At 38.6% G+C, this 18514-nt stretch overlaps 1 protein-coding gene across 1 annotated transcript in view; it reads right to left on the bottom strand.

Moving 5' to 3' along the window:
- exoc4 (exocyst complex component 4) overlaps positions 1-18514 on the bottom strand; it is a 164953-nt gene that overhangs the window by 23245 nt on the left and 123194 nt on the right. The window contains exons 15-16 of the mRNA XM_059325790.1: positions 16288-16443; positions 14460-14638 (exon numbers count right to left, since the gene is read on the bottom strand). Coding sequence (XP_059181773.1) covers positions 14460-14638; positions 16288-16443 — 335 coding nt within the window. The remainder of the gene's footprint in view (positions 1-14459; positions 14639-16287; positions 16444-18514) is intronic.

An 18514-nucleotide genomic window follows, 5' to 3' on the forward strand; every position in this document is an offset into this window, starting at 1 on the left:
ATTCAGCCCGGTGTAGATCAATGGCCATAAATTAGCAAGGGGAGGAAAGGGAGAGAAATTGGCCCCGTCAGTCATATGTAAGTCTATTTGGTCAATGAGGCGAGTGTGTGTGTGTTTGTGTGTGTGTGTATGTGTGTACGAAGAGTGACTGTTGAGCAGGAGAATGCAGGGGTCCACGATCGATGTGCCGCAGTCAAAGCCAGCTCCCCAGTTACTCTTCCTGCCCTACCGAAGGTCACACATGCATGCACGCAGGCACATTCAGGAGAGAGTGGCAGATAATCTGAACTGAGGTCGACACACACTGCTCATCTGTCTGTCCTCTGAACAACTGATACTTTTGACTGATATTCTCCAAAACAGATGGGAAGCGATATTACAGTTTTTTCGAGACAAAGTTTCATTGTCACCTCAGCCGAGGAGGTCATGTTTTTATCTTGGTTTGTTTGTCTGTTTGTCAGCAGGGTTACACAAACACTACTGGTCTGATTTTCATAAAATTTGGCAAAATGGTGAAGCATGGGACAAGGAAGAACCCATGGAATTTTGGAGTGGATCCAAATCATGGAGCAGAAACAAAAAACATTTTTGTACATCCAGATGAAGTAAACATACAAGAGGATCCTACAGTGCTTTATATGATCATTTAAAGACATGTAATGAATTCAAACTTCTAAAAATGTATGAAACAGCTATCTATTTCAAAGGGGAAAAACTTTGCATATCCCCTCACATTACCAAAGCCAACTTAAACTTGCTGTACACCTATTTCTACATTGTTCAAAATCATACATTCTTTGTTTTACATGGTTAGTGCTTCTGTGCCTTCATGTTTGCACATTTTCAAAGTTTCATTGTCACCTCAGCCAAGGAGGTCATGTTTTTATCTTGGTTTGTTTGTCTGTTTGTCAGCAGGGTTACAGAAACACTACTGGTCTGATTTTCATAAAATTTGGCAAAATGGTGAAGCATGGGACAAGGAAGAACCCATGGAATTTTGGAGTGGATCCAAATCATGGAGCAGAAACAAAAAGCATTTTTGTATATAACTTGCTGATTGTACAGAAAAAACTGTGAGCTGCTTATTTTCCAGATGAAGTAAGCATACAAGAGGATCTTACAGAGCTTTATATCAGCTGTTCTCAACCTTGGGGTTGGGACCCGAATTGGGGTCGCGAGATGATTTCTGGGGGTCGCCAAATCATTTTGGAAGTCAGCTCTGTCTCCACTGTGTTAAAGTGTTAATGTGTTAATGTGTTTTTGTCTTTTTGGTCACTTAATGTCTTTTTTTTGTCATTTTGTGTGTTTTTTTTGGTCATTTTGTGTCTTTATTGATCATTTTGTGGTCAATTTGTGTCTTTTTTGGTCAATTTGTTCCCTTCTTTTGGTCATTTTGTGTCTTTTTTTAGTGATTTTGTGTATTTTTTGGTAATTTTGTTTCTCTTTGGGGTCATTTAGTGTCTCTTTTGGTCATTTTGTTTCCTTTTTTTGGTCATTTTGTTTCTTTTTTGGGTGATCTGAACTGTGCGTGTGAGATTCTGTTCAGTGAGCGGGGGTCGCGGACAACATGGATGTTAAATTGGGGGTCGCGACTCAAAAAGGTTGAGAACTACTGCTTTATATGATCATTTAAAGACATCTAATGAATTCAAACTTCTAAAATGCATGAAACGGCTATTTATTCCAAAGGGGAATAACTTTGCATATCTCCTCACATGACCAAAGCCAACTTAAACTTGCTGTACTCCTATTTCTACATGGTTCAAAATCATACATTCTTTGTTTTACATGGTTAGTGCTTCTGTGCCTTCATGTTTGCACATTTTTTGTACATGCTGCTGAATATGTGCTTCTCTTCCTCATTACAGTTACTTTAAATTAAGCCCTGATAAGAGGAGAGACCATTGGCTTAAGCAAACAGCAGTGAGATATGTGCCATGGCGCCCAATCAACAAAGCAAACACACCCAGGGATGTGATGTGACATCACTCTGACAGCTGCTCTCATGGCCTGTGTCTAACATATGGAGATAAAGACTAGAGATAGTTTTTCTTATTAAAGGCGTGCATGTGATGTGTGGGGCTGTGTATCTAGAAGTGCTAAATGTATGTACTATGTGTATGAAGTTACTGGCGCTAATTAACTGTCTTCTTGAGTAAACCTTTTGATAATTTGTGTGTGTGAAGTTGTAACAATGTGTGAAGGTTAACTGCAGTGCAGAGCTATTTGTAGCAGTTACAGGGAGTTTATAAAGTAACATAAAGACTTTGAGAATGGCTTATATTTAACAAATAAACACTTCAGATATATGCCTCAGTATGCAATAATATATATATGCAACAAACAACTGTGGCCAAAACTTAAAACAACAATTAGTGACTGATAACAAAAGCCATGACACTCACCGATGCTTCAAATATGGATGTTGTTGCAAAGAGGCGACGAATTCTAAAACTATTCATACAATCACCACAGTTTCAAGGTTGAAAACCAAGATCATAATCATCTTTTTCCTGAGTTATGGTGGTAAATATTGGCCAGAAAAGTGTTTTTGATGAATATTAAGATGTCACTGATAGGCTGACCTTTTGAATATTTGTTGGAACTTTATGTATTCTTTTTCTTTCATTCATATAAATGCAACACAAAGTGCTTTACAAAACATTAGAATAAAAACAGACAATAAAAATGACAAAACCCACCCCTCCCATCCCCACATACACATCTGTATGTACACATACACATACATGCACACAAACACACACGCACACACACACACACACACACACACACACACACACACACACACACACACACACACACACACACACACACACACACACACACAGCACATATTGATTGACAGTGTAGTATTGTAATGAGTTTGTTATGGCTAAAAATATCACAAGAATCATTGACCTCCAACATCTAACCAGTTTATCCTCAAGTACAGGTGGATGTTTTATATCAAATTTAAAATTACCCTCATGGGGTTCCTAAAATATCACATCCACAAGAACAGGGCGGACAGATGGAGAACCCAAAAACACAAACCATGGCTGTCACCGGCACAGAGCCAAAAAATAATGTCAGTATCAAAACGTTCCGTCCTCACTCAATTCTCGCTCCACAAAAGTTGTAATGTTGTAAACCCCAAATTATGAGCGTTCCTTTTTAAAAAAAATAATTAGTTTAATTGTTACCACAGCTGGAACCACCACGTGTGTTCTGAGATAATTAGAGGGTAGGGTGGCGAACATTTTAGGCTCATAATCAGTCTTTATTTTTGTTCATCTGACGATTTCACATGAGACCGACACACTCGTCTAACATGGCACAGACTCTATGCGGTGGTGGGTTTAATGTTCGGGACATTGAATGTTGATTGAGAGTAAACAAACAGTCGTTTAATGCAGCTATTCTCAACCTTGGGATCGGGACCCCAATTGGGGTCGCCAAATCATTTTGGAAGTCAGCTCTGTCTCCACTGTGTTAAAGTGTTCATGTGTTAATGTGTTTTAGTCTTTTTGGTCACTTAATGTTTTTTTTTGGTCATTTTGTGTCTTTTTTTGATTATTTTGTGGTCAATTTGTATCTTTTTTGGTAATTTTGTGTCTTTTTTAATCATTTTGTGGTCATTTTGTTTCCTTTTTTTTAGTAATTTTGTGTCTTTTTTTGGTCATTTTGTTTCCTTTTTTTTTAGTCATTGTGTGTCTTTTTTGGTAATTTTGTGTCTTTTTGGTAACTTTGGTTCCTTTTTTTGGTCATTTGGTTTCTTTTTTGGGTGATCTGAACTGTGCGTGTGAGATTCTGTTCAGTGAGAGGGGGTCGCGGACAACATGCATGTTAAATTGGGGGTCGTGACTCAAAAAGGTTGAGAACTACTGGTTTAATGCACAAAATCCATAGGATATCTACATCAGTGACGGCCTCCTCCACCGGCTGGAAACTGAGCGGCGAGGATTAGATCTTTAGGTTGGTAATATCAATATTACTCCAGCTAAATGAGCCGCAGGAACAACAAACATGATTGGTCTTAACAGAAAAAATCCACAGTGATTTCTCAAGGGAGCGTTGCATAATGACATTAATAGACTTCATTTGATTGTATTTAGCGGATGTTGTTTATTCTCCCTAGTCATCTTATCAGATCATTAATGCAGCACTGAAACACAATACTGCCACTCAAACTAAAAGCCACAATAGCAAGATTATTACCTGTTCAGCTGAGTGACCTGAAAGACCTAGTAGTGATCGATGACTATATTAGCGTCTATTAAAGGAATAGCTACATCAACAGGTGCCCTGACTGTATATATAAAACATCCATTAATACTATTTTCAGATTCCTGGAGAGCACCTGACAAAAGGCACATGAATATTTGTCTGATAAAGACCATTTTGCTCTGTGTGTGTTTCTTTCTTCCCTTCTCTTAGCTTGTGTTTGTATTGTGTGTGTGAGAGAGCATTTCCCTCGCTCTGCCTGTGGGAGTGTTTTCCCTCCAAAAGTGTGTGTATGCGCACATAGGCGAGTGTGTGAAAGTGACTCGAAGGCTTCTGTTTCCTCTCATGTGCATTACACTCACTCACTTTGGCAGCAGAAAGGGAAAAAAAAGGGCTCGCCGTGGCACACACTGCTGGAGGTCTCTCCGGGGGGTGTTCGCGAAACACACACACACACACACACACACACAGCAAAAAAAACAAAAAAAACAACAAGCACGCACGGAAACAGAGACACACACGGATTCCTGCCGTCCCCCCAGCCAGCGCTGCTTTGATGATGCGAGGGAGGCGTCGCAGCATGGGGGGCACCATTAGAGTCAGGGACAGACGGGCAAAAGGAGACGACTCATTGGTCCTGACTGACAACTTCCTTGCTCTCTTTTTTATTTCTCTGCTGATTAAATGTGAGGATATGTATGTGCGTGTCGTCGATCTATTTATGCGCTCATGTGTAGGTATGTGTGTGTGTGTGTGTGTGTGTGTGTGTGTGTGTGTGTGTACTGTGCTTATCCAATTATTTTCAAATCCCATCTAAGAGAAACGTCTGTTACTTGCCATCTGCAGAAGATGAGGGTGGCAGACATTAAAGGAGAAGATCAGTGATGGAATTCACATTCTTACACACATGCAGCATGCAGATGCACATGCATCACACACACACACACACACACACACACACACACACACACACACACACACACACACACACACACACACACACACAGGGACAGTTCATATCAACTCAAACCCTATCTTTCACTCGTTGACCTGAGTGCCATTAAGGGGATAAACAATGCATTAAAGATTTTTTTTTTTTTTTTTTTAAATACACCCAAAATGACTCGACATTTTCTGTGGCATTGACAAATACAGATGCCATCGACTTAACACAAATCATGATCTGTTTAGTTTAAAAAGTACAACACGCCCCACCTCTGAACAGAAAAGAGGAATGAAGAGAAAATGCAGAAAGATAAGCAAAGGACAGTATCCTGCAGGGGTGGAATGATGAATGATTCATAAACGACTGAGTGAGAGAGGAGAGGAGTTATTAATTATTTTGCTGCCTCTGGTAGAGGATGAACATCTGCACACCAGGATCTGAACTTCTGTCCGGAGAGAAAGACACGGAGGAAAAATGAGAATTTGACCGACATATTTTGATATCTCAAGAACCCAAATTGCTTCATGGTGTCTGATAATGAGAGGGAATCAAAATATGCTAAACGTTTTTGGACAGTTACAAAACCAACACGGATGAAACAAAAGGCAATATTTCCACAACTGAAGAAACAACACCATTCTCTCCCACTGCAACTTGTCCCCCAGGCCTCTACAGTGAATAAGAATGTGTTCTTAGTGCCTTGTTAAATGGAGTCAAGAAAAAAAAAAAAGCATTGCTACAGGGAAAGACCTACACTCACCATAGTCAAGGTTAAAGAAGTGTATTCCAAAAGCCCTCTGCATGCAGCAGAGCAAACACTGAGGAGAGAAGAACTTATTCCCACATGGAGGTCACATGGTTATTGTCCAGAAACCCTGCAGCTCAGATTAGAGGCCTGTTTCTACTTAATGATGGTCAGACCTCTGACATGAACACACACAGGCACGTGAAACGCACAGTATGCAATATTCAACCACAGGGGGTCTCTCAATCAAAACAACAGGAATCAAATCAGCTTCTTCAGTTAGGATTCCTTTAGTGTTCAGGTTTTTTACTGGGAGAGGAATTATCTGCAGAGGTCTCCTCCTTACAAAACAAACAGACACTGTGATTAAAACCGGTATACACACTGAATAAAGCAGTGTGACGTCAAAAATCTGTGTTTTTCCAATGCAGTTCGGCAGACAGCTGCTATTAACGTTTTCTCTGCTTGTTTCTCTGATAACTTTGGATCCAGATGTCCAATTGCTAAAATCCATCTGGTTTGAATGTACAGTTGACAATCAAGATCTAAAAAGTATAACAATGAACTGTGGCTACAAATACAATGGATAAAAAGTAGAAAAAAAGGGGATGTGACACCATTGACAGATTAATCAAATGAACCTTGATTTAAATTATAGATTTCTCTTTGGGCTACTGTCAGTACATAACTAACGAAACATATAACACAGGTTTAGTTTTTGTTTAGGCAATTGAATGTGCAAAAAGTTACATATTGTACTTTCACAAAAAGTCTGCAAGAAGACTTAAGACAGCTCTTCACACTGTTCATGACTTTCTGTTTGCAGGCCCATGCTCAGTACACAAAGATCCAACAAGGCTGGCAGACACACTGGCAAATATTATTAAAAAATGTCTAAAATTCATATATACACACACAGCAGTCAACAAAAAGGCTGTCATGCTGACATTGCCCCTCAGGCGTCTGTGTGTTGTCTGGTAAATATTGTCAGAGTGGATTAGAAGTCCAGTGCTGCGACCAGATGGGTGATAAGACCCTTTCTGCAACCACCTTCACGGCAAATCACCATCAGTGGTCCGTCTGCATACACACACACACACACACACACACACGCAGTGCTCATTACCAGCACATACACACACTTACAGGCTCTTCAGACATTCTTAACAATCTGACACACACGGATGTCGACACATGCACAAAAACATACATTTATTTTTTATACTTGTGTGTGTAACTCCACATCCCGAAGGATTCAATCACACAGGAAGGTGACCAAACCGAGCGTCCATTGAAGAGATTAGCCAGCTATGGACAGAATCTTTCAGACCCTTACCACTCCAAGAAAAGAGAGAACAATGTTCACGCTATCAGGATGAGGAAGAGGCAGCAGGAAGGGAGAGAAGGGAGGAAAAATAAAAGGGAGAAAGAAAGAAATACCAAGACGGAAAGGAAGAAAGAAAGAAAGAACGAATCAAGAAAGTCAGAAAGAGGAATGAAAGAAAGAAAAAGCAAAAAGAGGGAGAGGAAAATGAGTTGTTCATACCTGACTGCTTCTGTAATATAAAATCCAATTTGGAGAGGCATAGACGTGAGGCGGGGGGGTGGAGGATGAGATAAGGTGGGGTCCTTTTTCCCTGCCGTACCCTTGTCCCATCTTACACAGTGCATGCTTATGTACACACACATGCACACACACACACACACACACACACACACACACACACACACTAACACCCATACCAGCACACACGTAGTCCGTCATCAGCTCGGCAAACACTAAATAATGAACAATACGGAGGCTGTCCCAGCATGATAAGTGACTGCCCTATCCTTCCCATTAGTGCCACCCGCCAGAATTAATGATAATTATGTCACGTCCCTTCCCGTACTTTTATTGAATTCTTATCTATGAATAAACGAAGAAAGCCGGCGTCAGAGTGAGAGGGAGGGAAGGAGTTTAAAAAGAGATAGTGGCAAAGTCAAGCCCAAATAAGAATATCTGAAATTTCTCATTTAATTATTTTACGTCTGAAAGAAAAGTTGCGATATGGAACAGCAAAATAGTGCAAGTGAGCAATCAGAGGTCTGAAGCTAGAGAGTTGTGACCATCGCTGATAAGGCTGGAAGCCCTCTCTCTCTATCCCTCTAGGAAAGGTGCTTAATTTACCAGAGCTCTGCCAGAGGACTAAGATACTGCAGAGAACACGGCTAAGTTTCTCCAGAGAACTGGAACACAAAAGCGACAGATCTGCATGAAAGAACTGCATAAATAGGTGACAAACTTCTAGTATATACACTTTATTGTCAAATGTGGTGATTACTGTAGGTTTGTATGGGTTGATACTGACTCCAGAGCTGTATATAAAGCTTGAGAAAGACAAAAAAAGAACAAAAAAATTGTTAAATATCTTATACAGATGTTTGTCTGCGAAATAAACACAATAATCAGACATTTGAGTCTTTTTTAACCCTTCTGAACCCCAAGTAGTTTCTGGCTCCGGTCAGATTTTATATACTGTGGCCTTGTTTTCCACTGCAATATATAAATCCTCCACAATAAGGGCTACAACAGTGAGAACTCAAATGTTATGTTATTGTTGAGATAATGAAAAATGTTATTTTTAAAAATGCAAGTACAATATTTGTGATGATTTATTTTACAAAAACTGGAAAAAACACTGTGTGACCAATACTGGAAGAAATGGGAGCTCTATATAACTATTTACATTTTTACAACCTGTCTTGTCCTCTCCCCTCTGCTCTGTGTAAACAACCTGCAGTTTGCTGAAATTTCACAGATTTTTTGTCATGTGACTGCTAGTCTCAGCCAAGTCATTTATGGCTATCCAGTTGCTCTGAGAAATGCAGGATTTTACTTTTTTAAAATATTTTTTTTACAGCATCTGATTAGTGCAAATGTTTTATTTTTGGCCAAAAAATAATCACATGTTAAATACATGTATTTTGATGAAAAGATAATCGCTATTTTGAGGTAAGATTTGGTTATTTTTTACTGAGGGAAGTCAAGGACCATCAGAAATGTGAGAATCCAACAATAATTTCTGCTTTTACAGTTTCTGTCCTAAACAAATTGTGTAATATTGGCATTTCTTAAAAGAAAACATGCCTTTAAAACCCGCTGGGGGGTTTTGGGGCTCAGAGGGCTAAGAAAAAAGTCTTAAGATCATCACTTTGTCAAGGTTGATAATATATTACCACGATCAACTCTAGAAATTCAGCTTGATGACATTTTTTAAATACGTTAAATACTGAATGAGCTTATTAGAAAGACATAAACAACACATTAAAAAAACATGACTGACAAAATGAAGTCTGACATCTGTTTATGCTGTAGGAATGTGTGAGAAGCTTCTTTTTTTCCCCCAAGCACATTTGATGACAAAATAAGAGACTTCGACTGTGTTAAAGTAGAAAAACAAACGCCTGCCCTGCTGTAACACTCATTAATGGGAGTAATAACTACTCAATTGCCACCATATGATGTTAATAAAAGATGTGGACTTGGAAGAATATAACAAGATGCTTGAAACTATATTAAGAGATGCAACATGTTCTTAAAGTGATAATGAGGATTAAAATATTACTGTTAATGATTAGGGATTAACAAGACCTGCAGAAACGCACACCTCATTTTGATCGGTGATTAATGATAGAAAAGTGATGACTGAGCAGGGAATGTTTGAAATGCTTTTGAGTGTCCTGATTAAGGGAAGGCATTTATGCGCACACACTCACAGAGGCAGCGCTAAGGATAATGAGTGTGTGTGCAAAGTGCTCGTTGACAACTCCAGTGGAGAACGTAATGAGTGTGTGATAATACACTCAAACAAGAACTTAATGAGGCACAGGTAAGAAGTGTGGCTACAAAAGTGCTGCAGCTAGGGATGAGAAAACTTCACCGTGACCCCCCATAAAACATCCAGACAATGTTTTTTTAATCTGCAGTGTATTCTGATCAATAACTGCTTAATGACCTGAGAGACTAGTAACAACGTCTCCTGGAAAAAATATCTCTGTGATATAATATTGCTCTGTACGGCAATATAGTCAGCAGAGGATGTATGGTGTCTCCGAGGCTTGTCCCCAGGTAGTTCCAGGGTTTAAAGGAACACTCCACCGTTTTTTCATATTAAAACATGTTATTCGGGTAAGTAAGACGAGTTGATACAGACCTCTTGCGTCTCAATGCGTGCACTCAATCGCCCTGGCGCGCGGAGCTACTTGGCTAGCACTTAGCTTAGCCCAGTTCATTTATTAGGACCCAAACAGATGGACAGCTAGAAGCGACCAAACTCCTCCACGTTTTCCGTAATTCAGTAATATCATCACTCCTGACGGAAGTGAGAGGGAGCGGAAGTGATGATATTACTGCGCCGAGTCGAAGTGCTCCCAAGTGCTATTCCGCCATACATTATAGTTATCCTTTTTATCCGCTTCGAAAAGCGCCACGTTTTATTTTGTGTCGCCATACTTGGTCGTTTAACTACTCGTGTAGCTGTATTTAAATAGGGAAAACGTGGAGGAGTTTGGTCGCTTCTAACTGTCCATCTGTTTGGGTCCTAATGAATGAACTGGGCTAAGCTAAGTGCTAGCCAAGTAGCTCCGCGCGCCAGGGCGATTGAGTGCACGCATTGAGACGCAAGAGGTCTGTATCAACTCGTCTTACTTACCCGAATAACATGTTTTAATATGAAAAAACGGTGGCGTGTTCCTTTAAGCTTCACTAAACCATCACACTGCTGCAATCTGTTGGATGTGACGTGGAAACACAAACATATACTCAGTATTTTTCCTGAATAGTAACATCTTTGGCAGCCATGAAAGCCCCTCTGTCTGTGCCAAAGTGGAGAGACAAGAAAGCGAGGAAGGAAAAATGACAGGAAGGATAATCTAATTTTTGGTGGAATGCAACCATCCGACAAGCAGAATTCATATGTCAGAGTCAATAATCACTTTTTCAGTATGCGGAATAAACAGCAACAGATGTCTGCGTTGGCGTCAGTGTGCCGCGTGTAGGCGCAAAATTTACTGCATATGTCAATGTTTGTGTCAGAAATATCACAAAGTTTTTGCTCAATTTAATTTCATCAACAGAGTAACACATTTAGAGAGATATCCAGTTAGAAGGAACAGGGTTTTGGATGAGTTGGGAAGAATCCAGTCAGTTTGGTGATAAATATCAGCACACGGCCTGTCAATCACTGCGTACATACCGTCTAGTGACGTTACAGCTTATTGCCTATATGCAGAGATGTGAGAGCTTAATTATGCAAGATATCAAATATGATGTTTTTTGCCAAGAGTACTAGGAGAGAAGGAGATGAGGTGAGGAGGGGATGTTCTTCATTAAAATTAAGCATTTTCTATATTAGCTCTGTGTGACACTGTGACAGTGACAATATTACTCATTGCAACAGCATGACTCGACTCCACTCTTCTCTACTAGACTAATATGGATAACACTTTACAATAACCATCATTTATAAATGTTAAACAGAATAATGTTTAATCATCATTTATAACCCGTAAATAGGCCATTTATAATGGTAAATACATAATTTATTCATATTTAACTAACTAAATCATTTAAAAAGGACAAATCGATGGTATATTAATGTAAGTTTATAGTTACTTTACCATTAACAAACAATGACATTATAATTAATAGTTTATTAATAGTTTTAGTTGCACTCATTTTAACATTTTAACACCATATTCAGTATGATTTTGAAATGATTCATATACCTTTAAGAAATTGATTGAAAACATTTAAAGATTTAAATTTGTATAGCACTTTGTAAATGTTAATAATTGGTTTATAAACCATCTATAAACATAATTTAGTTGGTTATTGTAAAGTGTTAGCCTAATATGGTACCAAGTACATTTCTTAAATTCGTTTTCCATTGCAGATAGAATTCTATCCATTTTGTCAGGATTCTTAGCTGAACGATGAAACTGCTGTGACATCAATAGCCGTGTTAACATTAAAGTCGAGGCGAATTCTGAAGCCAAAGTTTGAAATGTTGCATTAAAGATAATGCAAATTACGGACGTTTCCATCCACTGGTTTAGAGCAAATAAACAAAGCTGCATAAACGTTCTTTTGTCAGAAGATGGCAGTGTAATGCATTGCTGTAGGCTAATCGTCAGTAAACAGTAGAAGAAGAAGAGATTTTGGCCACCAATGAGAGAAAATATGTATTCAGGAATTAGATTCAATCGGGCAACTTGTAATTGTTTTTTCATGTCAGCTCATCTTGACCATCAGAGTGGAAACAGCTGATCAGTCTTGGAAGTGACGGCTCATGTGGTACAGCTGTCTTTGGATCTTTGCATCGGAAACCGAACAAAGGAACATCTGCATCTCATCAATTGACCCATTGACCAAAATGGTCAATATGGGTTTTGTAGGCTGCAATTATTTTAAACCTTGGTCAAGTCAATAGCAAAAATGCTGTTGCTATTGACTGTAGCTCAGGTATTTAACCCACTGACGCCTAAAACTGCCTGTAAAACTGCCAGTAAAACCTCTGGGCGATTTTAAAATAAGCCCCTAAAACCTGAAGTTTTTCTGGAAATTCAACAGAAGTGTCAACGCTTCTACTAAATAATAGATTTTTCAGCCTCTGTAGCAGATAGAAATGAAATTCAAAAAGTATTTGAGAGCTTATACAAATACTACAAAACTACGTATCCGCTTTCCAGGCTTCAATGGGTTAGAAGAGTTATATTTATGCAGGACATGGGACACGTGTCGTGAGGATTCTTTTGTCAAGTCTCTGAGTGATCAGTGGTCTGTAGTGTTTCTACTCCACCTTCTGCTATCGGCTCAGCTCACTTTAACCTTCAAGGAGGTGATAACAAAATGAGTATCAGGTAATATCCACAACTTTCGTTAGTAGAAAATTAAGAAAGAGCAAGTTAAGTAAAGTTGGGTCAAGCCAAAGCATGCAGTAGAAATGAGGCATGTGACAAATAATGAAGTGGGAGTTCTAAGGTGCCAGAATCCTTCATTAAACCTGCCTATTAGATGGTCGAGGGGCTTCTGAAATCATCTCCTCCCCCACACTTTTACATCGTCACAAATGAGGTGACTGCATTTGTTAATTCCTGTAACTTTATTATACTGACACAATTCAACATTCAGACCCGATTCATACAGTTTCCCAGTATGCATGCAGGGTTTGAAATTCCCTCTCAAGGTTTTTTTTCCTTTACTTCCACAACTTTTCATGTCGTTTCTTGTGTTTACAACCCAGTGCAACACTATGAATGCATTCCAGGAGAGATTACCTGAAAGTGTGTGATTATCATGTCTCGTTGTTCTCTATGACACCTAGCTTCTGACTGAGCAGTTTTTTTTAGCATTACCTGACCTAAGCATGAGTTGATAAGGATGTAAAATGACCGTGGGTTCCAACTTAACTCTCCTGTAATGTTGCTGGTCAAATTGACCCATTTCAAAGTTTAGAAAATCTAGAAAAATGAGTTTAAAGTATTTTTTCGGGATGAAACTTCTTCTGCTTGGCTTAATAAGTGTAATCAACAAATAAATAATTTCACATATTTGCATGTTTATATCACATAGAAACTCAATGTCATGTAAAATTATTGTATTTTATATGTAGGTCTTTCCAATATACACTACTGGTCAAAAGTTTTAGAACACCCCAATTTCAGTTTTTTATTGAAATTCAAGCAGTTCAAGTCAAATGAACAGCTTGAAAGGGTACAAAGGTAAGTGGTGAACTGCCAGAGGTAAATAAAAAAAGGTAAGGTTAACCAAAACTGAAAAATAATGTACATTTCAGAATTATACAAGAAGGCCTTTTTCAGGGAACAAGAAATGGGTTAACAACTTAACTCTATGGAGTCTTGGGCTATTTTGTCAATTTTTTTTAATTCTTTTCATGTCTTTGTAAGTCATTTTGTGTCTTTCTTTAGTCACTTTGTGTCTTTTTTTAGTCATTTTGTGTCTTTTGGTGTCTTTTTTTTGTCATTTTGTGTCTTTTTTTAGTCCTTTAGTCCAACATAAAATGTGATTTTGAATCTTTTTTTTACTTTCAAAACACTATCATGCTTAATAAAGAATTTTAAATGTTGCAAATGTGCATTAATGTCAGAGTACACTGAGATATTAAACTGCATAATTTTCAATTAAATTCTGGAAAAGTTGGTTCTAAAACTTTTGACCACTAGTGTACATTAAAAAGTTTTAACATGCATTTTTTAAAATGAAAAACAAGTGAATGATCCGCATTGAATCATGATCTGTGAGAGGTATAGAGCACCACTGCACTAAATATTGATTGAGATGGTTAGTAATGGAGTAATTAATGAAATATAAACTATGTTTATTGGGATTTTTTTGGTTTCTGACACTTTTGGATCATTAAACATGCCCCGGGGTCAAATTGACCAAAGGACATTATTGCTGTTCCTGAGAAACAAACATAACAGGAGGGTTAATCACGCTGATGATTCCAATTGAAAAAGAAAAAATTGTGAACTACTTACTGGAGCCATGAGGCAGGTTGGTGAAGAAGGTCTTAAGACGACCAGCAAGCCACTCCATGCTCTCATGAAGGTTTGCCAGAGCCTTCAGGTCACTGACGTCCCGCAGGATCTCATTCTGGGGGATTAACTTGTCTCCAAGGTTCCCAGTCAGCACCTCCGACTCCTTAGCAAAAGCCGCCCTGAATGATGCAGAGAGTGATGGGTGTAAGAGTTTGTGTGGTTAGAAGGAAAAACACAACAAATTATTGGCAAAGAAAAACATGATTTGACCATCACTCAATCAGCAAACAGCCTTTCATCAAAAATGACTGCTATCAAAAAAAGTGCCTAGACAAATACATGTCTGATGACAAAGAGGCATGACTATGAAAAACCCTATAATCAGTCTACAGTATTACATTATTTGCAGAAAATTACCAGTTATTGGTTTGCTGGTCTGACTCAGAATGTCTAGTCTGGAGAGGCAGTGAGTGGCTTACATAAACGCTATAATAAAAGCCAATTTTCATAAAATAAAAACATAATGGATTGCTGAATGGGATGGGTGTGCAAATCTATGTGTTCATTTTTTTTTTATGAAGTGTGTTTATATAGTGTGTGTTTATTTGAAGAGGGTGAAATATTATAATAATCCCACGCTTAATTGCACAATGATGGGGGACGGAAATGACATTTACAGTGATGCACAAATGTCCAAACGTAGAGTAGAGACCAGACGGGAAGATAGAAAGTTGCAAGCACATAATTTTGTCTAGAGAGTAACTTGAAAAGGAGGAAGTTGTTGGTAGCTAAACAGTCAGTAGAAGAGGAAAACAACAGGTGACCGAGAACATTTAGAAGTGGAAAGCAAACAGACGTTAGAGATGTAGAGGACGGAATAACTTGAGATCAAAACCACTTTTTCAATATATTCACAAGTGCTTGTGGTTTGGGAGGGATAATTGTCTTTGGCGAATGGCAACAAAGAATAGCAGAGAGCAGGGAAGCGGGATAACTACATCTCAGAACCACAGTGCTGCAAACACATGGCATGTGGACCGGGCCTCCGGTGTCACCAGGAAACCCGCAAGATCAATATCCTTTGAACAACAAATGGGTGAAAAAACAACAACACACAAACACATATTCTCTCTCTCACACACAGGCATGTGTGGCCTATTAATGAGGCTTTATTAACGCACTGGGTTGCCAGTCGTGCAGAAGCTAATCCCCCTTTCATAGTGATGAAAACATCTACGGCTCTCAAATCAAACAGCCTTATGGTCTCCCCCTTGCTATCTCTGACTGTGTGTGTGTGTGCAAAGGGAATGTGAGAGAGGGAGGAAGCGCACACAACAGATTGACTTTCTTTGGCCACATAACCAATTTATTTATTTACTTTACTATTCCGCTCCGATGAGCTCCAGTGTTCCCTGAAGAGTGCGCACATTCAAAGGCAATTTCGATAAGACTGCCCGCCCCCCCTCCTTCCCCGCCTCAGTCTGCTCTCCTTATATTTTTCTATTTTGTTCTTCCCTCGTTTCCTTACTTCCCTCAGATAGTGGGTGTTTAAAAGAGCAATCATGACTTATTTTATGGGTGCATCTTAGTCAACAACAGAGGGTTCAATAATATGTGAATAAAAGGAGCAAAGACGGGGAGGGAGGGATTATTTGCGTGATTGCTCAAGTGTGGTGGTGTACGTCTACTCCTCCTTGTTTGTGTTTAGTGTGTGTACTTGTTTCCTTACTTGTATATGTTTGTGAATTGTGAATGTGTGCACACAAGGACCTATGCACATTTGTACGAACTAGGACATATGTTTTTTTGTGTGTGTTTGTGTGTGTACCGAGTAAAGTCCTCTTCATCCTCTCTCTTCTGTCGCGTCTGTCTGGGTTGAGCCATATTCGCCCAGTTGGGGAGCGACTGGAGCAGACGACTGATGTCCTCGTCTTTAGACCAGGAAGCACTGATGGTGAGTTTCTCCTCACACTGGACAACACCCCTGAGGAGACACAGACGTGATGAGTGCAGAAAAAAACCCTTAAAAAGTTCTAAAACACAACATGTATATACACTGTAAAAAAAATCTGTTTAATTTGCGGTAAATTTACCGGCAGCTGTGGTTGCCAGAACTTCACCGTCAAAATTACAGTGAGTGGATTTTCTATTCTAAATTTAAATGTAAATATCAGCAAAAACTGTAATTTAGACTGAGTATTCCTGTTATTTTTAGGGTAATTGTGTCATTCATTCACACATTTATTATTATTTCTCCATAAATTTTGTATGAAAATGTTATATTTTTACAGCAAAACTGTGTGTTTCTCCCACTTTATGGCAGAAAAAAGTAAAAGTGTTGTGCTATTCTTTGATTTGATTTTCATTAATTAAAAGTGTCTAATATGGTGATATACAATTTTTTATTTTACGCCCTATTTCTGATGTATTTGACAGTGTTTTACTGTTATTTCTACAAAGATTTTTAACAGTGTACATATATAACAAAGTAAACAAATTACATCCAAGTCAGTTAATTATTTAATACATTTAAGTGCTCATGACAAATTTCTATTTTAATGTCACATTAAATGTTCTGGCATTGTCAAAGGTTTAAGATCTACATATTTTCAACCAAATCTATATCAAACTCCCACCTGTGGTCCTACCACAGGTGGGAGTTTGTGGTTTTACTGGAGTTCTGAACCTAAAACCATAAAATTGTATAAGAAAAGCAGGTATGAGTTAACTATATATAGGTAAAACAGTTTATGAAAAGAAACTGGTGAATCCAGACAGGTGTTAAATGGTTTAGAATATAAAATTGGTTTAGTTTTTTTCAACGTTTTATATTATTTTATTTGTTTTAATTTAATTTTGTTCAATTATGGATAAGTATACGTCATTATGAAAATGTTTTGTGGTGATTTCAGATCATAGTGATTACTTTAGCCTGCATTTTTTAATCTGAAATCATTATTATAACAAAATGCTTTAATTATAATTCTAATACAGCGAGCTATTTTAATTTGAAAATTACTTTATGTATGCTGTTCACAGTTAACCGGCTGAGTCAAGATCCAGCTAATTGTCAAAGATAATGACTTTTTTGCAGGTTTGGGATGAAAAACCTGTATGAAATTATAAAAATAAAAATAAAACCTGAAATGAAGAAGCAACAAGACAGACACGTCAAATTGTTAATATTCTAATTTGGATAATTCAGTTTTCCAACAGCAGACTAGCCCTGCTCTAAAGCCATGCAGCAAGTGGAGCCAATAATGGATTAACTGCATAATACTAATAGTCATCCAGACAGACAAGTACCATTAATAGCCAGGTAGTTGAACATGAGCATCTGTACTGACATGTAAAGTGGAATTACAGCAGCTCTGATTCAGCGTGAAGAGAAAATGGGGCAGCCTGCCAACATGTATTTGCTTTGTGTGCATATGTCTGGGTCGGAGAAACTGCTTCGTTCTGCAATTAATATCATACTAACACCTTGTACAGGAGACACACACACTCTGGGGTTTCACATCTACACTTCACACACACACACACAGACTTGTTTATTTGTACATGCACACAGGAACACAAACGTACACACTGGAATACAAACAGGAATGCACACATAGACTTTGGCAGCCTCTGCTGGGCTCGTCTTTATCACTCCGAGGCCCCGGGGAGACCGCGGCTGACCTGTGACAGAGTCCAGATGGACTCCCAGCAGTCTGTCAGTCCTTTTCCTGCATCTCCTGGCCCGTTCATCACTCCCTCTCTTATCCCTCCATATTCTATAGCCCCTCCCCCCCTGTACCTGGCCAGGTGTTGCATGCTCCCAGGGGACCACAGATGAACGGCCTTTCATAGCACCAATGTGTGTCCCATTGAGTGTGTGCAAAAAGCAGTAAAAACTCATTTCAAACTAATTCCATATTCTAAAAAGTTCACGTTCAATGCTGTGAGCCGTCCACAAAAATGCAAACTAACATTTCTACTTGATTTTCCATCAAAGCTTTGCAGTTATTTAGACTTTGAGTTTATTCAGTTTATCAAAATCCAAAAAAGACACT

This window comes from Centropristis striata, chromosome 22, assembly GCF_030273125.1.
Source record: "Centropristis striata isolate RG_2023a ecotype Rhode Island chromosome 22, C.striata_1.0, whole genome shotgun sequence".
Taxonomy (NCBI): Eukaryota; Metazoa; Chordata; class Actinopteri; order Perciformes; family Serranidae; genus Centropristis; species Centropristis striata.